We start from the raw sequence: 17,798 nt of genomic DNA, 5'->3' as shown, positions 1-17,798 counted from the left end.
TGGGAGTATAGACAAAGTCATCAGTAATGTGGAAGGGGAACATCACTTCCTAAACCACCTATCTATCCACTTCACCAAGCACCTCTTGCTCTACCTACAATAGGGTCTGCAGGTCCAACACTGCCCTCATCAGCTATCTCAAAATCCACAGATTCAGAGTGGAAACAAGTCAGCCTGGATCCTGAACGGTTGCCTCAAAATGTGAACCCTTCCAAGAATGAAACAAATCTGATGACAATCATCATTTCTGCCACTTTGCAAAATGAGATATTGCTGCAACCAGCTATCAGACCTGATCAGCACAACTCAGGAACTCACTGATAAAGATCCTGCACTCTCTGCACTTCAAAAGATAATTTTGCTTTCTAAATACACTTCAGGCTCATCAACTGTGGTGAGACGGAAAATTTCCATCTCATTTTAGTTCTTTTTAACTCAGCTTTCTCTAAAGGATGCACCTTAGAAAAAACATATAAAATTTAATCAACGCACATCAAAGTTGCTGGTGAACGCAGCAGGCCAAGCAGCATCTATAGGAAGAGGCGCAGTCGACGTTTCAGGCCGAGACCCTTCGTCAGGACTAACTGAAGGAAGAGTGAGTAAGGGATTTGAAAGCTGGAGGGGGAGGGGGAGATGCAAAATGATAGGAGAAGACAGGAGGGGGAGGGATGGAGCCGAGAGCTGGACAGGTGATAGGCAAAAGGGGATACGAGAGGATCATGGGACAGGAGGTCCGGGAAGAAAGACGGGGGGGGGGGGTGACCCAGAGGATGGGCAAGAGGTATATTCAGAGGGACAGAGGGAGAAAAAGGAGAGTGAGAGAAAGAATGTGTGCATAAAAATGAGTAACAGATGGGGTACGAGGGGGAGGTGGGGCCTAGCGGAAGTTAGAGAAGTCAATGTTCATGCCATCAGGTTGGAGGCTACCCAGATGGAATATAAGGTGTTGTTCCTCCAACCTGAGTGTGGCTTCATCTTTACAGTAGAGGAGGCCGTGGATAGACATGTCAGAATGGGAATGGGATGTGGAATTAAAATGTGTGGCCACTGGGAGATCCTGCTTTCTCTGGCGGACAGAGCGTAGATGTTCAGCAAAGCGGTCTCCCAGTCTGCGTCGGGTCTCACCAATATATAAAAGGCCACATCGGGAGCACCGGACGCAGTATATCACCCCAGTCGACTCACAGGTGAAGTCATGCCTCACCTGGAAGGACTGTTTGGGGCCCTGAATGGTGGTAAGGGAGGAAGTGTAAGGGCATGTGTAGCACTTGTTCCGCTTACACGGATAAGTGCCAGGAGGGAGATCAGTGGGGAGGGATGGGGGGGACGAATGGACAAGGGAGTTGTGTAGGGAGCGATCCCTGCGGAACGCAGAGAGGGGGGGGAGGGAAAGATGTGCTTAGTGGTGGGATCCCGTTGGAGGTGGCGGAAGTTACGGAGAATAATATGTTGGACCCGGAGGCTGGTGGGGTGGTAGGTGAGGACCAGGGGAACCCTATTCCTAGTGGGGTGGCGGGTGGATGGAGTGAGAGCAGATGTACGTGAAATGGGGGAGATGCGTTTAAGAGCAGAGTTGATAGTGGAGGAAGGGAAGCCCCTTTCTTTAAAAAATGAAGACATCTCCCTCGTCCTAGAATGAAAAGCCTCATCCTGAGAGCAGATGCGGCGGAGACGGAGGAATTGCGAGAAGGGGATGGCGTTTTTGCAAGAGACAGGGTGAGAAGAGGAATAGTCCAGATAGCTGTGAGAGTCAGTAGGCTTATAGTAGACATCAGTGGATAAGCTGTCTCCAGAGACAGAGACAGAAAGATCTAGAAAGGGGAGGGAGGTGTCGGAAATGGACCAGGTAAACTTGAGGGCAGGGTGAAAGTTGGAGGCAAAGTTAATAAAGTCAACGAGTTCTGCATGCGTGCAGGAAGCAGCGCCAATGCAGTCATCGATGTAGCGAAGGAAAAGTGGGGGACAGATACCAGAATAGGCACGGAACATAGATTGTTCCACAAACCCAACAAAAAGGCAGGCATAGCTAGGACCCATACGGGTGCCCATAGCTACACCTTTAGTTTGGAGGAAATGGGAGGAGCAAAAGGAGAAATTATTAAGAGTAAGGACTAATTCCGCTAGACGGAGCAGAGTGGTGGTAGAGGGGAACTGATTAGGTCTGGAATCCAAAAAGAAGCGTAGAGCTTTGAGACCTTCCTGATGGGGGATGGAAGTATATAAGGACTGGACATCCATGGTGAAAATAAAGTGGTGGGGACCAGGGAACTTAAAATCATCGAAAAGTTTAAGAGCGTGAGAAGTGTCACGAACATAGGTCGGAAGGGATTGAACAAGGGGTGATAAAACAGTGTTAGTTTCACTATTCATTATTTACTATATCATTAAGGACCTAATGTCTAATCCATGGTTTCTAGGTAAGAGGATATGCATAAGAAGAAAGAGATGGGGTTCGTGATCAGACCTTAAAGATAGGAATACGGTGCATAACATGGGATAAATTTAAGAACCCAGGAAAACAGAACAAGTACTGAATGACAGCAACAAAGAGAAATTATGAAAAACAAATAAAATGCAGGGAAAGCAGGGATACATAAAAATAAGAACTAAAAAGATAAAACTACCATACAGAAACAGAAAGCAGGAAATGATACAATAAAGGAAATAGCAAATAAGTAAAGGCGAGGAAAGATGAACAAAAGTTTAAAAAAATATGATAGATACTTTATCGATCCCAAAGGAAATTACAGTGTCACAATAGCATTACAAGCGCACAGATATACAAATAATAGAAGAGAAGTAGAAAGAATAAAAAATAAGTTGCCTCAAACAGTCTAACAGGAGAGGGTCACCACTTCCCCGGCTATAGGTTGACTTATTATAGAACCTAATGGCCGAGGGTAAGAATGACCTCATATAGTACTCTTTGGAGTAGTGCAGCTGTCTTAGTCTATTACTAAAAATGCTCCTCTGTTCAGCCAAGGTGGTATGCAGAAGGTGAGAAAGGGGAAAGCATGACAGAACAAAAATAAGCGTACAATAGCTTTAAATGAAATCCATACCATCTCCAATATCTGTTTATGGACATTAATATGATCAATATCCTTTCTTTCTTCTGATAAAAGATTGGTGAACCACATAAACAAAACTGCCAACTGCTCATCTTCTCCAGCTTTATGTTTCAAGTTATGAACCTTGTCCAGATTGCTGAGAAGCAGAAACCTGTGGATTCTTCAGTTCACCTAATTTTAAATTGACATTTGCTGCACAAGTAGAACATTTCATTGACTTCCCATTAATGAGCACTCACATGACATGAGCTGCTTCCTTCCAAACTCAAAATAAAGAACAAAGCATCAAATGTTTATCAGTTTTCCTGTTTTGAATCCATTGGAAACTGGGAGAAATAGGGGCAACATTACTCACTTAGCTGCAAGAGCCTCAAGTGTTTCTTGAGATAAGCCTTGGTAACTTAAAGGTTCAAATATTCAAAGGTTCATTTTATTATCAAAGTACGTCTGCAGAATACAACTCTGAGATTCATCTTCTCCAGATAGCTATAAAATACAGAAAAACTTTAAGGAAAGCGCAAATTCTATCAAGTAGTTCAGGAGACAAAATCATTTTGGAAGTGACATGCATTTGGATATTTGAAATGTAGTTTCCACATCATTCATTATATCTCTCATGCTGTGTTAGTATTTGGAAGACATTAAAGTGCTATATATCTTCTTCAATTTCCTTCTTAAAGCTTCAAGTCTTGATGGAGTGAGGTGCAATTGCCACTCAAACCTGAAGCACCTTTTGTAGATCACATAGTTACTGAAGCAAGAAATTGGTCAGAGTAATATTAACAAACCAATGGTATTGTGTATAAAGCATTTGTCTTGCAGTTCTTACCTATGTTCCAATGCTGTATACTTGAGCAGTTCTGCAAGTTGCAGTGGGTATTTGCAGATCTTTTGCACGGGAGTGAGGAGAAAACCATCGATGGCAATGTCAATCATTTGCTGCAGGAGACGACAAGCCTCAAAAAAATGCTGATATCTGCCATCCTTCATCAGCTTAGACAGCTCCATGCATGCGTCTAGATGATTATTACAGTACTCTGAATAAATCCAAAATCCATCTTGCTACAAATAAATATAACAAATACGTATGAGAAGTGCAGTAAAAAGGCTGATGATTAGGTTTGTGAGCTGACAGAATAATATTTTAGAAGTAGGCAGCACAGATGACAGGGATGTGTGTATTTCATCCTTTGTGTCTAATCCTTAGCTTGCAGCAGCAAAACTTAATGTATCCATCTACCACTCCTTTGGATGAGATGGTGTTAACCAAGGTTCATAGTTGCATTCTTGCTACAAACAAAATGTAGATTCAGGCCCTCGTCCAGAGGGCTGTGTATAAAAATCCAGACTAACACATCACACTCGTAAATGTAAAAATACTGTATTTCAGAGGTGCAGTCTCTGCACTGAGATGTTAAGCTAGGGCTCTCTCACGTGGATGTAAAGGTGCCAAGGCACAAAGTTCTTGTCTGCTCCTCCCAATACTAATTTTATAATTGCTATCACTGCACAGAAGCCATTATTTGGAGCCACTATTTTTTAATTGAGATACAGCAATGAAAAGGCCCTTTGAGCTACCACTCTCAGCAACCCCCAGTTTAATCCCAGTTTAATTCACAGGAAAATTTGCTGCATCTGCAGCTTATGGGAGAAAACCAGAGCACCCAGCCAAACCCACGAGGTCAAGGGGAGAACATATAAACTCCTTAGACATTGGTGGGAATTGGACCTGGGATCATTGGTATCGTAAAGCAGCGGTCCCCAACCTCCGGGCCGCAAGGAAACCTTTCCTCATTCCCTGTCACGCCCACTGTTGAGCTTGAATGCACGCGAGGTCATTACCCGCGCGTCATCCATGTCAGCGCGGGAAGGAGATCAACTCCTGGAGCTTTCAGATGATGGCAGGCTGAAAAGTATGTATGTCCGGCATTCCGGATCAAAGTCAAGGCTAAATATCCTAAGATAGCCACGAAAGCACTGAAAACGTTGCTTCCATTTCCAACATATTTCTGTGAAGCGGAGTTTTCTGCAATGAATGCAACGAAAACTAAATTGCGGAATAGACTGGACATTAGGAACCCCCTTCGAGTATCGCTGTCTCCCATCACTGTCTTGTTGCAGGGAAACAAGCCCAGGGCTCCCACTGATTCAGAAATATTGGTGTGTTGCAATGATTTTATATGTTCATACAGGGAAAATATGTGCTGTGTGTTTAATATCCAACCGTTACTTAAAATGTTATGATGCTATTGACTTATAGGTGAATAACCATATAACAATTACAGCACGGAAACAGGCCATCTTTGCCCTGCTAGTCCGTGCCGAACGCTACTCTCACCTAGTCCCACCAACCTGCACTCAGCCCATAACCCTCCATTCCTTTCCTGTCCATATACCTATCCAATTTTTCTTTAAATTATAATATCGAACCTGCCTCTACTACTTCTACTGGAAATTCGTTCAACACCTACTTCAAGCTCCCCTGATAATTGACTTATCACTATATTCATGCAAGGAAAATATGCGCTGTGTGTTTAATATTAAATTCATTAGATAAAGCCTCTTAGAAACGAAATTGAGTGTATTAGCCACTTATCACCTATATTCCAGTTGTGAATAACACCCCCCACCTCCTCGAACAGAATCGACAAAAACGATTTGTAGAGAAAATATTGGCACGTACACAATTGCGCACACAGGTGCCCGTGCATGGCTTCATGGTCATTGTAGTCTTTCTCGGGGTAAACAATGTATTTGACTGCTACTCTTGTCTGTTGGAAACCCTACCCACCACCCCCCCCCAGGTCGGCCTGTCCGCAAGAATATTGTCAATATTAAACTGGTCCGCAATGCAAAAAAGGTTGGGGACCCCTGTTTTAAAGCATTGGGCTAACCACTATGCTACCGTGCTGCCCTTCTGTTTACCCAGCTGTTTTTGGGACATTGCTATGTGCAAATTGGTGGCCAAGTTTCTTAACACTTAACAATGATTAAATGTCCAATAACTTATTGGGTATAAAGTTTTTACAATAAATTGTTAACAATGCTATTTAAATGTTATTCTTTTGCACGGTGAATATAGGCACCAGTGATCTGCCCAACTACTTAGCAACAAATTGCATGCAAGTACAACTTTCCTGCCTGCCAAGATCTTCATCTGTACCTCAAGTGCCTCCAGAAACCCAATCCCCTAGTGCTAACATGCACCAATTCATTCATCACTCATTGTTTGGTTTCTTGTAAAGCAACATCTCAGCTTTCACATTCTTATCTACATTTATAATTCTCATCCTGCCATACCTAATCCTTTCTTGATGAACTCCATTTCCACAACCTCCAAGGTATCCATTGAAGCTATCATTCTTCATCAACACTGGCCTCTTGGGGCCTTCAGATTCTAACTGATCCGTGATTTCAACAACAAGGCCAAAGTCTCTGAAAGTATCTCCCTAAAACTTTCAATTTCTCTTTCCTTCTTGATGTTTTTAAAAATCTTCTTCTTTAATCGCATCAACACATACAAAATGCTGCAAGAACTCAGCAGGCCAGGCAGCATCTATGGAAAAGAGCATAGTCCACGGTTCAGGCTGAGAAATTTCATCAGGATTCATCCTGTCCTGATGAAGGATCTCGGCCTGAAAGGGCGACTATACTCTTTGCCTGGCCTGCTGAGATCCTCCAGCATTTTGTGTGTGTTACTTAGATTTCCAGCATCTGCAGATTTTTGTTTGTCTTTAAGCACGTCTTGTGTTTTGAGCACCTATGTCAGTCTCCTCTGCAATGCACCATGGGAGATTTTACAACATCAAACTGCTAATCAAATATTATTTCTGTTGCTGACAATGGTTGTTAAACAATTGGTAGATTTTCCATTTTTTACTTAGTTATATCTAATCATCCAGTGGGATATGTATGTAAAGGACTATTGTAACAATCCTCATTTAACTTTCTATGAATTTTAATTCATGAACAATGAACCAAACTTACTTCTTCCAGACGTTCAACCCTTTCATTTGATGTTCAAGCATATTTGCAATGCAGACTCATTTACACAAAAAATAAGAACATTTCCCTCTGCAGTGAGCTTTAATCTATTACTTCTACTTACCGGAATATTAATAAAAAGAGGATTGGACAAAGTTGTTGGACGGTACAAAAATAATTAGAAATATCAGGAGTATTTTTAAACAATTTGTACATTGAAGGCTTTACTGGTTTTGAGTAAGAAATGTGATTAAAGTGAGAATACATTTAAAAAGGAAGAATATAAAGCAATCGATGCCTTTTGTACTTTTTTACTTTGTTTTTCTTTTTTTTGTTATAACTGTGTTCGTTATAATGTTAATAGAACTAAACAAACTGAAATTGTGAAATGTAATATTTCTAATGAATTTGAGATTGCATTGTCCGCAAATCAATTAAAACCAGTTTTAATGGGGTTAATGTTTTCATTAAACTAGCAGCCAGAAACATTTTGTCCAATATCGCTAAAATAAACAAAACAACATTAGGATATGCTTGCAATGTATTTCAAGTATAAATGTAAAAATACAAGACAAGAACAGAAACAAAAAGAAAACCCAAATGATTACAGAATATACTTTACATGTTCTAAGAAGCATGGTCCAATTTCACTCAGATGAGGATCTTCCTTGTTATACTGCTTCTCCAGATCTCTGACAAAACTCATCTGAAATCTATAAATATCTTCAATATTTCCAAAAATGACTTTCAGCTGTTCATCGCTAAACATGTCTCTGCGCTTCCTGCATTGTTTGAGGTACCCCTATAAGAAAAAAATAACAATTATATGTCTGTGGCAAACTTGATTTGCATGAAAGAGCAAGTTAATTCAAGGTAATGATTAATTAGAAATAAGGTGGTCAGTCCCTATGAAACCAATTCTTCAGATATCCATGTAGTTCTTTTTTAAAGAATAATAACGTCTGGATAACATGTACAGCCAAGTCACAGAATTGAGTCTCCTGAATTAAGTTCAAATAAATTAACATAATGAAAAATAATTGAACGAGATAATAAATGACCAAAATGTGAACATTTTCTATCCCAGGTTTTTAATGGGATTAGATAAGGATGTTGCTGGTGTAAGTTTAGGCATCTAAAAAGATCTCACTATTCAGGCAACTCTTCAATTGCATTGAAGAACGTCACATGGTACACAACTACATTCAGACAATTGGGATAACAAAGAGTTATTGAATAGTGTAACTACTATTGAAAAGTATTACTAAAATCTCAACCTCAAGAATATTCATTGGATCAAATCACTTTCAAAGTGATTTGGCATGAATTATAGAGGGTTGGTCTTGCTTGATGACCATGACTGAATTTTCCAAAGTGTCATAAAATTATTGAGTTATGCAGCACAGAAATAGCCCCTCAGCTGACTCCATCCCTCCCAACCTTTTTACCCATTTATACTATTCTCATATTTCCTCAGCCCCATATCATTCTGTGACTTGCCTATTTAAGTGTCTCTCTAAATGCTTTTTAAACATATTAATTGTATTGAATTCCACCACATTTTCTTGCAATAGGTTTCAGATATTAACCAATCTCTGCATAATAAATTTACCCACAAGAACTTCTTTAAATCTCCTTCCTCTTACCTCATAACCGTACTCTTTTGTTTTCGATACCACTGACATGGAAAAAGATTCTGTGTAACCACTCTTTGTCTACTTTTCATAATCTAATATACTACTACCAAAACACCACACAGCCTCCTTTCTTGCAAGGAAAAAGAGGTTATCCTGCCCAGTCTCTCCCTATAACTAAAGTCCTCCAATCCAGGCAAAAACCTTCTGCCATCTCTCCAGTGCAATCACATCCTTCCTAGAGTGTGGTGACCAGAAACATACATTGTGTTTCAAGCGCAGTCTAACCGATGGTTTCATTAGTGTGACTATTAATGAATGGGGAAATGCCCATGAATCTCAGTTACATTGATCTGTAAAAAGGCTCTTGATGAAGTCCCTGAGAATAAGCTATGACTAAAGCTGAAGCTCAATAAACTGGAATTTAAAGTAACTTTGAGCAGCAAAGAAAAGGAATGATGGGAGTGCTTGAATTCATAGAGCACAATCAGTTGTTTACTGCAGAGACAATTTAGTGAATTAGTAAGGACATGGGAGAGCAGATCAAAAGCCAGATATCCAAGACATAAACACAAGAGCTTCTGATGATGCTAGAAATCCAGAGCAACACACACAAACTGCTGGAGGAGCTCAGCAGGTCTGGCAGCATCGATAGAAAGGAATAAACAGTTGACACTTTGGGTCGAGAACCTTCATCAGGACAGGAAAAGAGTGGGAAGAAGCCTGGTGGCCAACCATTTTAATTCCAATCCCCATTCCCATATTTTGGTCCATAGTCTCCCCTACTGAAACGAAGAGGCTTCTCTCTTGTTGGAGGAGCAACACATCATATTCCTTCTGGGTAGCCTCCAACTTGATAGCATGAACATCAATATCTCTAACTTCCAGTAATTTTTCTTCTTACCCTTCCCACTTCTTCCATTCACCTCTTACCTCTTCTCTTCTTACCTGCCTATCACTTCCCCCTGGTGACCCCCCACTTCCCTTTCTCCTCTCCTATCCGATTCCTTCTTCTTCAGCTCTTTACCTTTTCCACCTATCACCTCCCCGCTTCTCTCTTCATCCCCCGTCCTCCATTCACCTGGCTTCATCAATCACCTTCGAGCTTCTATTCTTTCCCCTCCTCCCCTCCTCCCACCCCCCCAACTTTCTCATTCTGATTTCCTTCCCCTTCTTTTCCAGTCCTGATGAAGGGTCTGCAGCCTGAAATGTTGACTGTTTATCCCATTCCACAGGAATAAACTGACTTGCTGTGTTGCTCCAAACAAAAGACTATGCAACATTGTATGCAGTTGGGATAAATTATAATAAAAATAATTGGTTGTAGATAAAGCAATAGGTAAAAAAATGTTTAAAGATTTCACTTAAAAATTCACTTTGGATCTAAAAGCAATCTTACTTTCTAAACAATAAAAACGCAAACATTTTTCCTTAAATTTGGTCCTACATGTGCACAATTTCTATGAACAAATTATATATTAAAGCAATTTCCTCCAGGTTATATTTTGCTAGTGATTATTTCGAAATCAGATAGTACTGTTGTCAAACTAGCCAGGGGACCTGTTGTTATGATCCACCTTGTGTAGCTGCCGTTCTTCTGATATAGCTGCTCTAGGGCAATCCGCAGCTCTCAAATGTTCGCTCATAATAAAACTAGGATTACATGGTGTGGGTGTAAAGTGAGTAGGCAATTAAACTATTTGCACAGTGGCATCGATATTTTTCACACAGCATCTTCCAGCCTTAGTATTCTGCAGTCACCTGTATGAAAAAGTTAATTAGTGGAGCTTTCATCAGTGTTATTTCACCAGAGTTATTTCCCAAATCAATTGCTGTCTGCAAGCTTCGATCTCATCCTCTGTGATACGCCCGCACCTTGCTCATAACATAAGATTACACGTGCAGTCTGGACTTTGAGCTCATTTCTCTGGAGTAAAACTTAATTCTGAGGCAAAAGGACAACAAAATGAGCTTGCTTTACACCAACACACCTCAGAAGGTGGAAATAAAATTCCCTTAAAGATATTTGTGGGCCTTTGTGACCTGGGAATCAATTCAGGCAATTATCACGTGAGGTATACCCACATGGTGTGGTATTTAGTCTCTATGTACAGAGTTTGTAAAAAACAAAAATGATGCACTTTTTTTTAAGAGGAGTGCAGCAAGGTTCCACCATGCCAATTCCTGGGATGTCAGGTCTGATGCATGAAGAGGGATGGAATAAGCCACAGCTTTATTATTTTGTGCTCACATGAATGAGAGAAGGCCTCATTGAAAGATACAATAAAATCCAACCTGACCTCTCATCATCAGGAGACAAGAAATAGAGTCACTCTCAAAATAAGGAAATGTAGAGAAATTTCTTCAAGTCAAAGAATCTTAAAAATCCTCTGCTTCAGAGAACTGTAGAGGGTCAAAAATTGATTGCATTCAAAACAAAGAAAGATATGCCTCTGGATATTAGAAGTGATAGAAATAAACCACGAAAGGCAGGGCAGGTGTGGTCTACCCCTAAGTAAATGTTTGAAATTGTTGCATCCATCTGCTCAAAAGTACTCCCTGGCTTCCATTGCAGCCTGCTCTATAGCTCATCAGAGTCATCATGGAGAGAGCTCTTTGCATCAATACAGCAATGGCACAGCAGCTGTGAACTCTCCATACAGCTCCCACTGGGACCTGCTCAGGCCCCATTTTAGTGCATGAATCTGTGCAAAGCACGCACTCTAAACCTAATGAATATTTGCCCAATTTCATGAATATTTTCAGGAGTGCCAGGTGGGTTTTGGAACGGTATACAGCAAATGCTCAGTGCACCAGAAGAGATATGATTCACGGGCCATCTGACTTTGCTATTCTAAGAGATGTGTGCACAAATTATTTAGAAGTTAACAAATCAAGGTATATGGTAGAAACAGAAAATAATCAAAATGGTGGAATGCTGGCCTTTAAAGCTGGAGGATAGAGGTGTTGCTACAGCAATAAAAAGCCTTGGTGTTAGAGTAATCCGAATTTCTATGAGCTGTTCTGGGCACCAGAACCTCAGAAAGTATAAATTGTCTGTGGAAAGAGTACAGAAATTACATATGGTCCTCTGATAGCTCAGTTACAAGGAAATGACAAAACACTGTTGTGATACCAAGAATTTTGAAGAGACTTACAGTATTTGTTTGTATATTTACACAAATTAATAAAGTAGGTTACACAGAACTATTTATTCTGCCCATGGATTAGGGTGCCTTATCTGAACATTAGAGTCAGGCCTTTCAGAAGTGCAGTTAGGCAAACATTTTATACACAATAGATAGTGAAATGTAGATTATCTCCACAAATTGCAAAAAAAAAACAGGCTCAGTTAAATGTTAATATAAATTTCAGATTAATAGCTTACAGGTATTAATATGGCACAGTGTAAACAGCAACATGCTGCCAAGTTAACTCTATTTCTCATGAGTAGCCTGCAAGATTCTCACTGAGAACCACTGGTCTGGCTTTTCAACGTCTGTTATTGTGGGACTTAGTGTCTGTTCTGCAATGTTTGTACAATGCCAACACAAAAATGTGATATGCTTGTATAGCTGGTGTTCAATGTTGATTTGCAAATAGGTTCCAAACAAGAGTGGGAAGTTGACTTGGCTTCCCCGACTAAAAACCTGAAGGAGCTGACGTGGTGCTGACTATGATTCACATTAGATAAGTTTGATGTATACCTCTCTTGATTTTCCAAAGTCCAAATGCCACTGAAACAAGCCTACAGGTTTAACCTTTATGTCTAAATATTGTTTCCAATGGGCACTGTCATTGGAACTAACAATTCTCTTATTATTGGCTGCAATGGTTAAGAGGGCCCAATCAAATGTTGCAGTCATATTGTCCAATACATACAACAGCTAGTCTTAGCAAGCTCATATTAAAACTCAAAGGCAGTGAAATTTTACTGGGCACTGTAATTCTGACTAAGAAAGGTCAAGTACCTTTACGTGATAACCTCAATCACTTCCATCTTGCTTCATAATACCAGGATTGCATTGTCGTGGGCAGTAACTATGCAAGACGATTTTGCACAAATTACGTCAAAATAAATGCTGCATTGTATTCAACATCACTGCATATGTCCAATGGCTTTCATATGTGGATTAAACATATGAAGGACCTGCAGATGTATACAAATGCCATGCTGCTACTTTGTGTTTGGCGATCAAGTTTAAATAGACAATTATGTAATTCACAAGCAATATTTGACAGAATTTCTCATTTTTAAATTTTTGGACGTATTGATTGAGGTTTAAAACCAAGTGCAAGTTTTCTATGGGTTTTTCTTCCATTACTACCAGCAGGTGGCACAAAGTTAATGGAACACTATTGAAGCACATTTCACTGAACTTCCGCTAATGTCACAGTGGTGTAGTGTGAAGACTCAAGATAATTCATTCCTTATGACTCTTTAATATACTGCAGCTTTTAATATCAGCTGCAAATACACAATTTATAAATTATTAAGATATGAACTTTTAATGGCATTTTAAAGACTAACAATAAATGCTTCCAAGAACAAATGTGTGGAAATCAGAGAGCTTGTGTGTAATTTATGTTGTCCTTAAAGGGAGTTTGGATTACCTCACAGATGTCCTTCAGGTGCTTAATGTAGTGCCGTTCTGTGCTCATTATTTCATTGATGACATTTGCTCTCATCTGGTCTCTGTTCTGGATGCTTCTGCCAAGACACAGGCAGTCAGAGTTTGGGTCCAGATGTCCATTTTGAATCTCGCTACTGGCTTCATCTACAGTGTCTTCCTGATTCACCCAAAGCTGCCAATAAAGGAAAGAGACAGCATTGTCTAATATGTTGTCACATATACAGTCCATCCAGCATTATCTGTGCCATTATATCAAATGCCAAGACTGAAAAACATCCCATACATTTTTTATAACCACCTTTTGACCAATCCTGCTACCTTTCAGGATTTCTCTTTAATACTTTATCACATTACATTTCCATAACCAATGATACAACAATATATTAAAATGTACAAAACAATGCAGTGCAAACAGCTCCCAGGCAAATGTGCATTCCTCTAATTCTCTGGCATTACTTCAATAACTAGAATATTGGAAAATTATAGTTTAAGTCTCTGCTAATTCCTCCCCTTCCTTTGGTAGCCAGGTCTGGTGTTTAATGTTTACTCTATGTTTATTACAGCCATTTCATTCTCATTCATTTTAATGTCCCTTTCTTTTATAAAGACAGATGCAATATATCCATAAAGGACCTTACTGATATCCTCCATTTCCATACACAGATTAAATTTTTGGTCACTAATGAACTGAAATCTTTTCTTAGTTATCCTCTTATTCTTTATGTAATAATAAGAAACATTTGTATGTCCTTCACTTTTATTTACCTGCACTTTGTGATGCCTTCTGATTTCCTAATTTCCCTTTTAATTTCACCCCAATTCTTTTCTGGATTTGTCTGACACTGGCTTCCTTTTCTCCACTTTGATACATCTTGTTTTCATAGAGACTTTAGATTTGGCAGTCCAATCTTTTATCCTTTTGGGATTTGTTCACCCTCAGATACTGGAGCGTCTTTCTTTAATGCCTTGCAATCCTCTTAGACAAACCTCTATTAGCTGCATCCAGTCTACTTTTACTGAACCGCTTCCTTGTCTGGTAAAATTAGCCTTTCCTGAATTTAGAATACTTATTCTAATTTTATCTGGGTCTTGTTCTGTAATTATGTTAAATCTTTCAGAATTAAAACCAGAAAACCATTCTACTTTTACCTAGACAGCTTTTTCCATTAAACTAAATCAAGAATTCCCTCTACTTTGATGAACTACATACAGGCTGAAAATGTTCTGATGAACGCAATTTAAACATTCTCTTAAAAAAATTAAACAACTTTCAGATGCTAAAAATGTAAAGCAAAGCTTAAATTCAAATTCTGCTTTGTGAAATGCCTGCATTCAGTCCTCCAGAAAAATCCTGAACTTCCTGGCACTTCATTTCCTCATCCCACTATTGGTCTATGGCCTCCTGAACTGTCACAGTGAGGTCCAGCACAAGCTTGAGTAACACTATCTCATTTTCCATGTGGGCAGCCTTCAGGTAATCTGAAGTCTCTATCTAGAGATAGATCCACCAAAAGCTTGCTAAAAATCACACAATTGATTTGAGGTGAAAAGCTTAGTGTCATAGCACTATCCCTAGAGAAAATCATCCTGGCATGTCCGATGCCTACAGTTTTTAGCTAACATCGATGAAAATTAATCAAGAGTAGTGGTTCAGACAGACTTCTATCTCTGATATGCCTGCTTTTGCTAATATGGATAATATATTTAATCTGAACTTTCTAATTTGAATGCCTTATCAATTGACAACATTTGAATATTTTACATTATCAGATGTTGTAAATGTTGGTCAGCATACTCAGGTGTTTATTACATTTGGAGGATTTGCTTCTTATCCATTGTGTTTACGTCTCAAAAAGAAAGTGAACGATGCTCAAACGTGTAATGAGAATTGAACCAAGACTGACCAGTAAAATACATTTGGGGAGCATTTTTACAATAACATAATGAGGCTGAAACTACTAATTGACAGATAAAGACCAATGTTTTAACTTGAAAGAAACCTGGAATAAACTTTGGAACAACAAATAGAATTAAAAATATAAATAATCTAGGACATCAGACAGGTCCAAAAAAATCTTTAAATCATCATTTCCAGCGTCCAGATGAGATATTTTGTATTGTGAACAAGAACAAACTAGGCAGCAGGGACATATCAAAGATAACTAAATCATGAAACAAAAAGGCAAGAATGACAAAATGATTTATTGATAAAAATCAATTTCAAGGCAAAGAAAAACTACTAAGTTAAATTATCAAGGGATGTAAAAAGACTATTGACCATAAGATATAGGAGCTCAATTGGGTCATTCGGCCCATGGAGTCTGCTCCAATATTTCATCATGGCTGATCCATTTCCCTCCCACCTTCTCCCCATATCCCTTTATGCCCTGACTAATCAAGAATATATCAATCTCTGGCTTAAACATACCCTGTAACTTGGCCTCCACAATTGCCGGTGGCAATTAATTCCACAGATTCACCACCATCTAGCTAAAGAAATTCCTCCTCTTCTCCTTTCTAAATGGACGTCCCTTTATTCTGATGCTGTGTCCTCTGGTGCTAGACTCCCCCACCAAAGAAACATTCTCTCCACATCCGCTCTATAGAACCCTTTTAACATTCGATGAGTTTCAATGAGATCCTCCCTCATTCTTCTGAATTCCAGTGAGTACAGGCCAAGTACCATCAAACGCTCTTCATATGATAAGCCTTTCAATCCTGGATTCATTTTTGTGAACCTCCTTTGAACTCCCTTCAATGTCAGCACATCCTTTTTTAGATAAGAGAGCCAAAACTGTTCATAATACTCCAAGTCAGGCCTCACCAGTGTCTTAAAAATCTCAACATTACATCCTTGCTCTTATATTCTAGTCCAATCAAAATGAATGCTAACATTGCATTTGCCTTCCTGACTACCATCTCAACATGAAAATTAAGCTTTATTGAATCCAGCATGAGGACTCCCAAGTCGTTTAGCACTTCAGGTTTTTGCATTTTCTTTCCTTTTAAAAAATAATCTATGTCTTTATTTCCTCTATCAAAGTGCATGACCATATACTTCCCAGCACTATAAAAGAAATAGTAAGGTGCGCTAATGAAATATTAACAACAAAAGAAAAAAAATAAAAGGTTTAGGTAACCAGGGGATGAATAGAAAAATCCTAAAAGTAAAATGGCAGAAATATTAGATTATTATTACATCTTGGTATTTATCAGGGAAACGCAAAGCTGAATATAATATCAGAAAATGAGATTTAAGAGTATAAAAACCACTTATGATAACTGATAAACTATTCAGGTTTAGAAAGAAGGAAATGGTGGTCCAGATGGGCTATTATATTCACGCTTAAGAGTACAGAGTCACCATTACATGTATGTATAAACTTCATTAGGAATTGGAATTATGCCAAACAACCATAAATATAAGGTAGACAGAACAAATCTATAAAGCAATCAGCTTAATGTCAGCGGTAGGAAAGATAATTTAATCTTTACTCAAAGATTAAATAGCAAACTCCTGTGGAAATTCCAAGAAAATATTATGCTGATTGAGCTTATTTATTTATTGTAGAAGTCACAGAAAAGGAAATAAGTGTAAGGTGTAAGGCAGAATGGTCTCAAAACTCTATTGCATTCTGATAGGCCAGCTAAAAGAACGCTTAGATCATCTGCTCTGTAATTTTTAATTGTACCCAAGGTCCCAAGAGCTACTGAAAGGTTGCTACATTTCATTGAAATGTGCCACCCCAGCCAACAGCAAGTCAGTGAAGAGGAAAGGCCAGAGGATGCAGGCACAATCAGTGCCAGGGTTGGCTTGGCAACTAGTTAACTGGCTGGATTGTGGGGGATTATTGTCAAGCAAAACTAGAGCTGTCAAGCTCTAAAAAATAAGAGATTGTCACTAATAAATAGATACATACATGGGAAGTCTGGCCAAGAAAATGAAAGAGTAGGATATATAGGACTTAGGAAATGGATTTAGATAAGGGAAGAAGCAAGCACTCAAATTAAACATAATGCTGACGTAGATGGGTCGAATTGCTCCTTTCTGTGCCGTATACATTACATAATATTGTGTGATCCTACTTAGTAATTAAATAAGAAGAAATTATTCCGAGAATATTCAACATTAAGCTGAATATGGTTGAGGAGAATAGCATAGATGTATTTAAAAGTTAGATAGATAAACTCTGAAGGGAGAAAGGACAGAAGGTTATTACCATTTAACCAGCTGTCATGGTTAAACTTAAAATAAAATTCCAGATATATCTTTTCAATTCCAATTAGCGTCTTGAATACGTTGATAAATAGCCTTCTTTTTTAAGCCTCACAGTTTTCAACTTTTCTAATTTTCACTCACAACCCGGTCCCCTGACACAACCAAACAGTAGTGTGACTCTGGTTGTGACTACTTTCTCCTATCACAGGAGCCACTGCCTTTTACAGGTTGATAATTCCGTGGACTGTTACAGCTC

General features: G+C 39.0%; 1 protein-coding gene across 7 annotated transcripts in view; it reads right to left on the bottom strand.

The window, feature by feature from the left end:
- LOC134353064 (rho guanine nucleotide exchange factor 9) overlaps positions 1-17,798 on the bottom strand; it is a 314,061-nt gene that overhangs the window by 113,474 nt on the left and 182,789 nt on the right. For all 7 annotated transcript variants that reach the window (XM_063060922.1, XM_063060925.1, XM_063060924.1 and 4 more), the window contains 3 exons: positions 13,304-13,495; positions 7,678-7,857; positions 3,901-4,133 (listed from right to left, as the gene is read on the bottom strand). In XM_063060922.1, coding sequence (XP_062916992.1) covers positions 3,901-4,133; positions 7,678-7,857; positions 13,304-13,495 — 605 coding nt within the window. The remainder of the gene's footprint in view (positions 1-3,900; positions 4,134-7,677; positions 7,858-13,303; positions 13,496-17,798) is intronic.

This window comes from Mobula hypostoma, chromosome 10 (genome assembly GCF_963921235.1).
Source record: "Mobula hypostoma chromosome 10, sMobHyp1.1, whole genome shotgun sequence".
In the NCBI taxonomy this organism is placed as follows: Eukaryota; Metazoa; Chordata; class Chondrichthyes; order Myliobatiformes; family Myliobatidae; genus Mobula; species Mobula hypostoma.
This window is presented reverse-complemented; position numbering and strand designations above follow the sequence as displayed.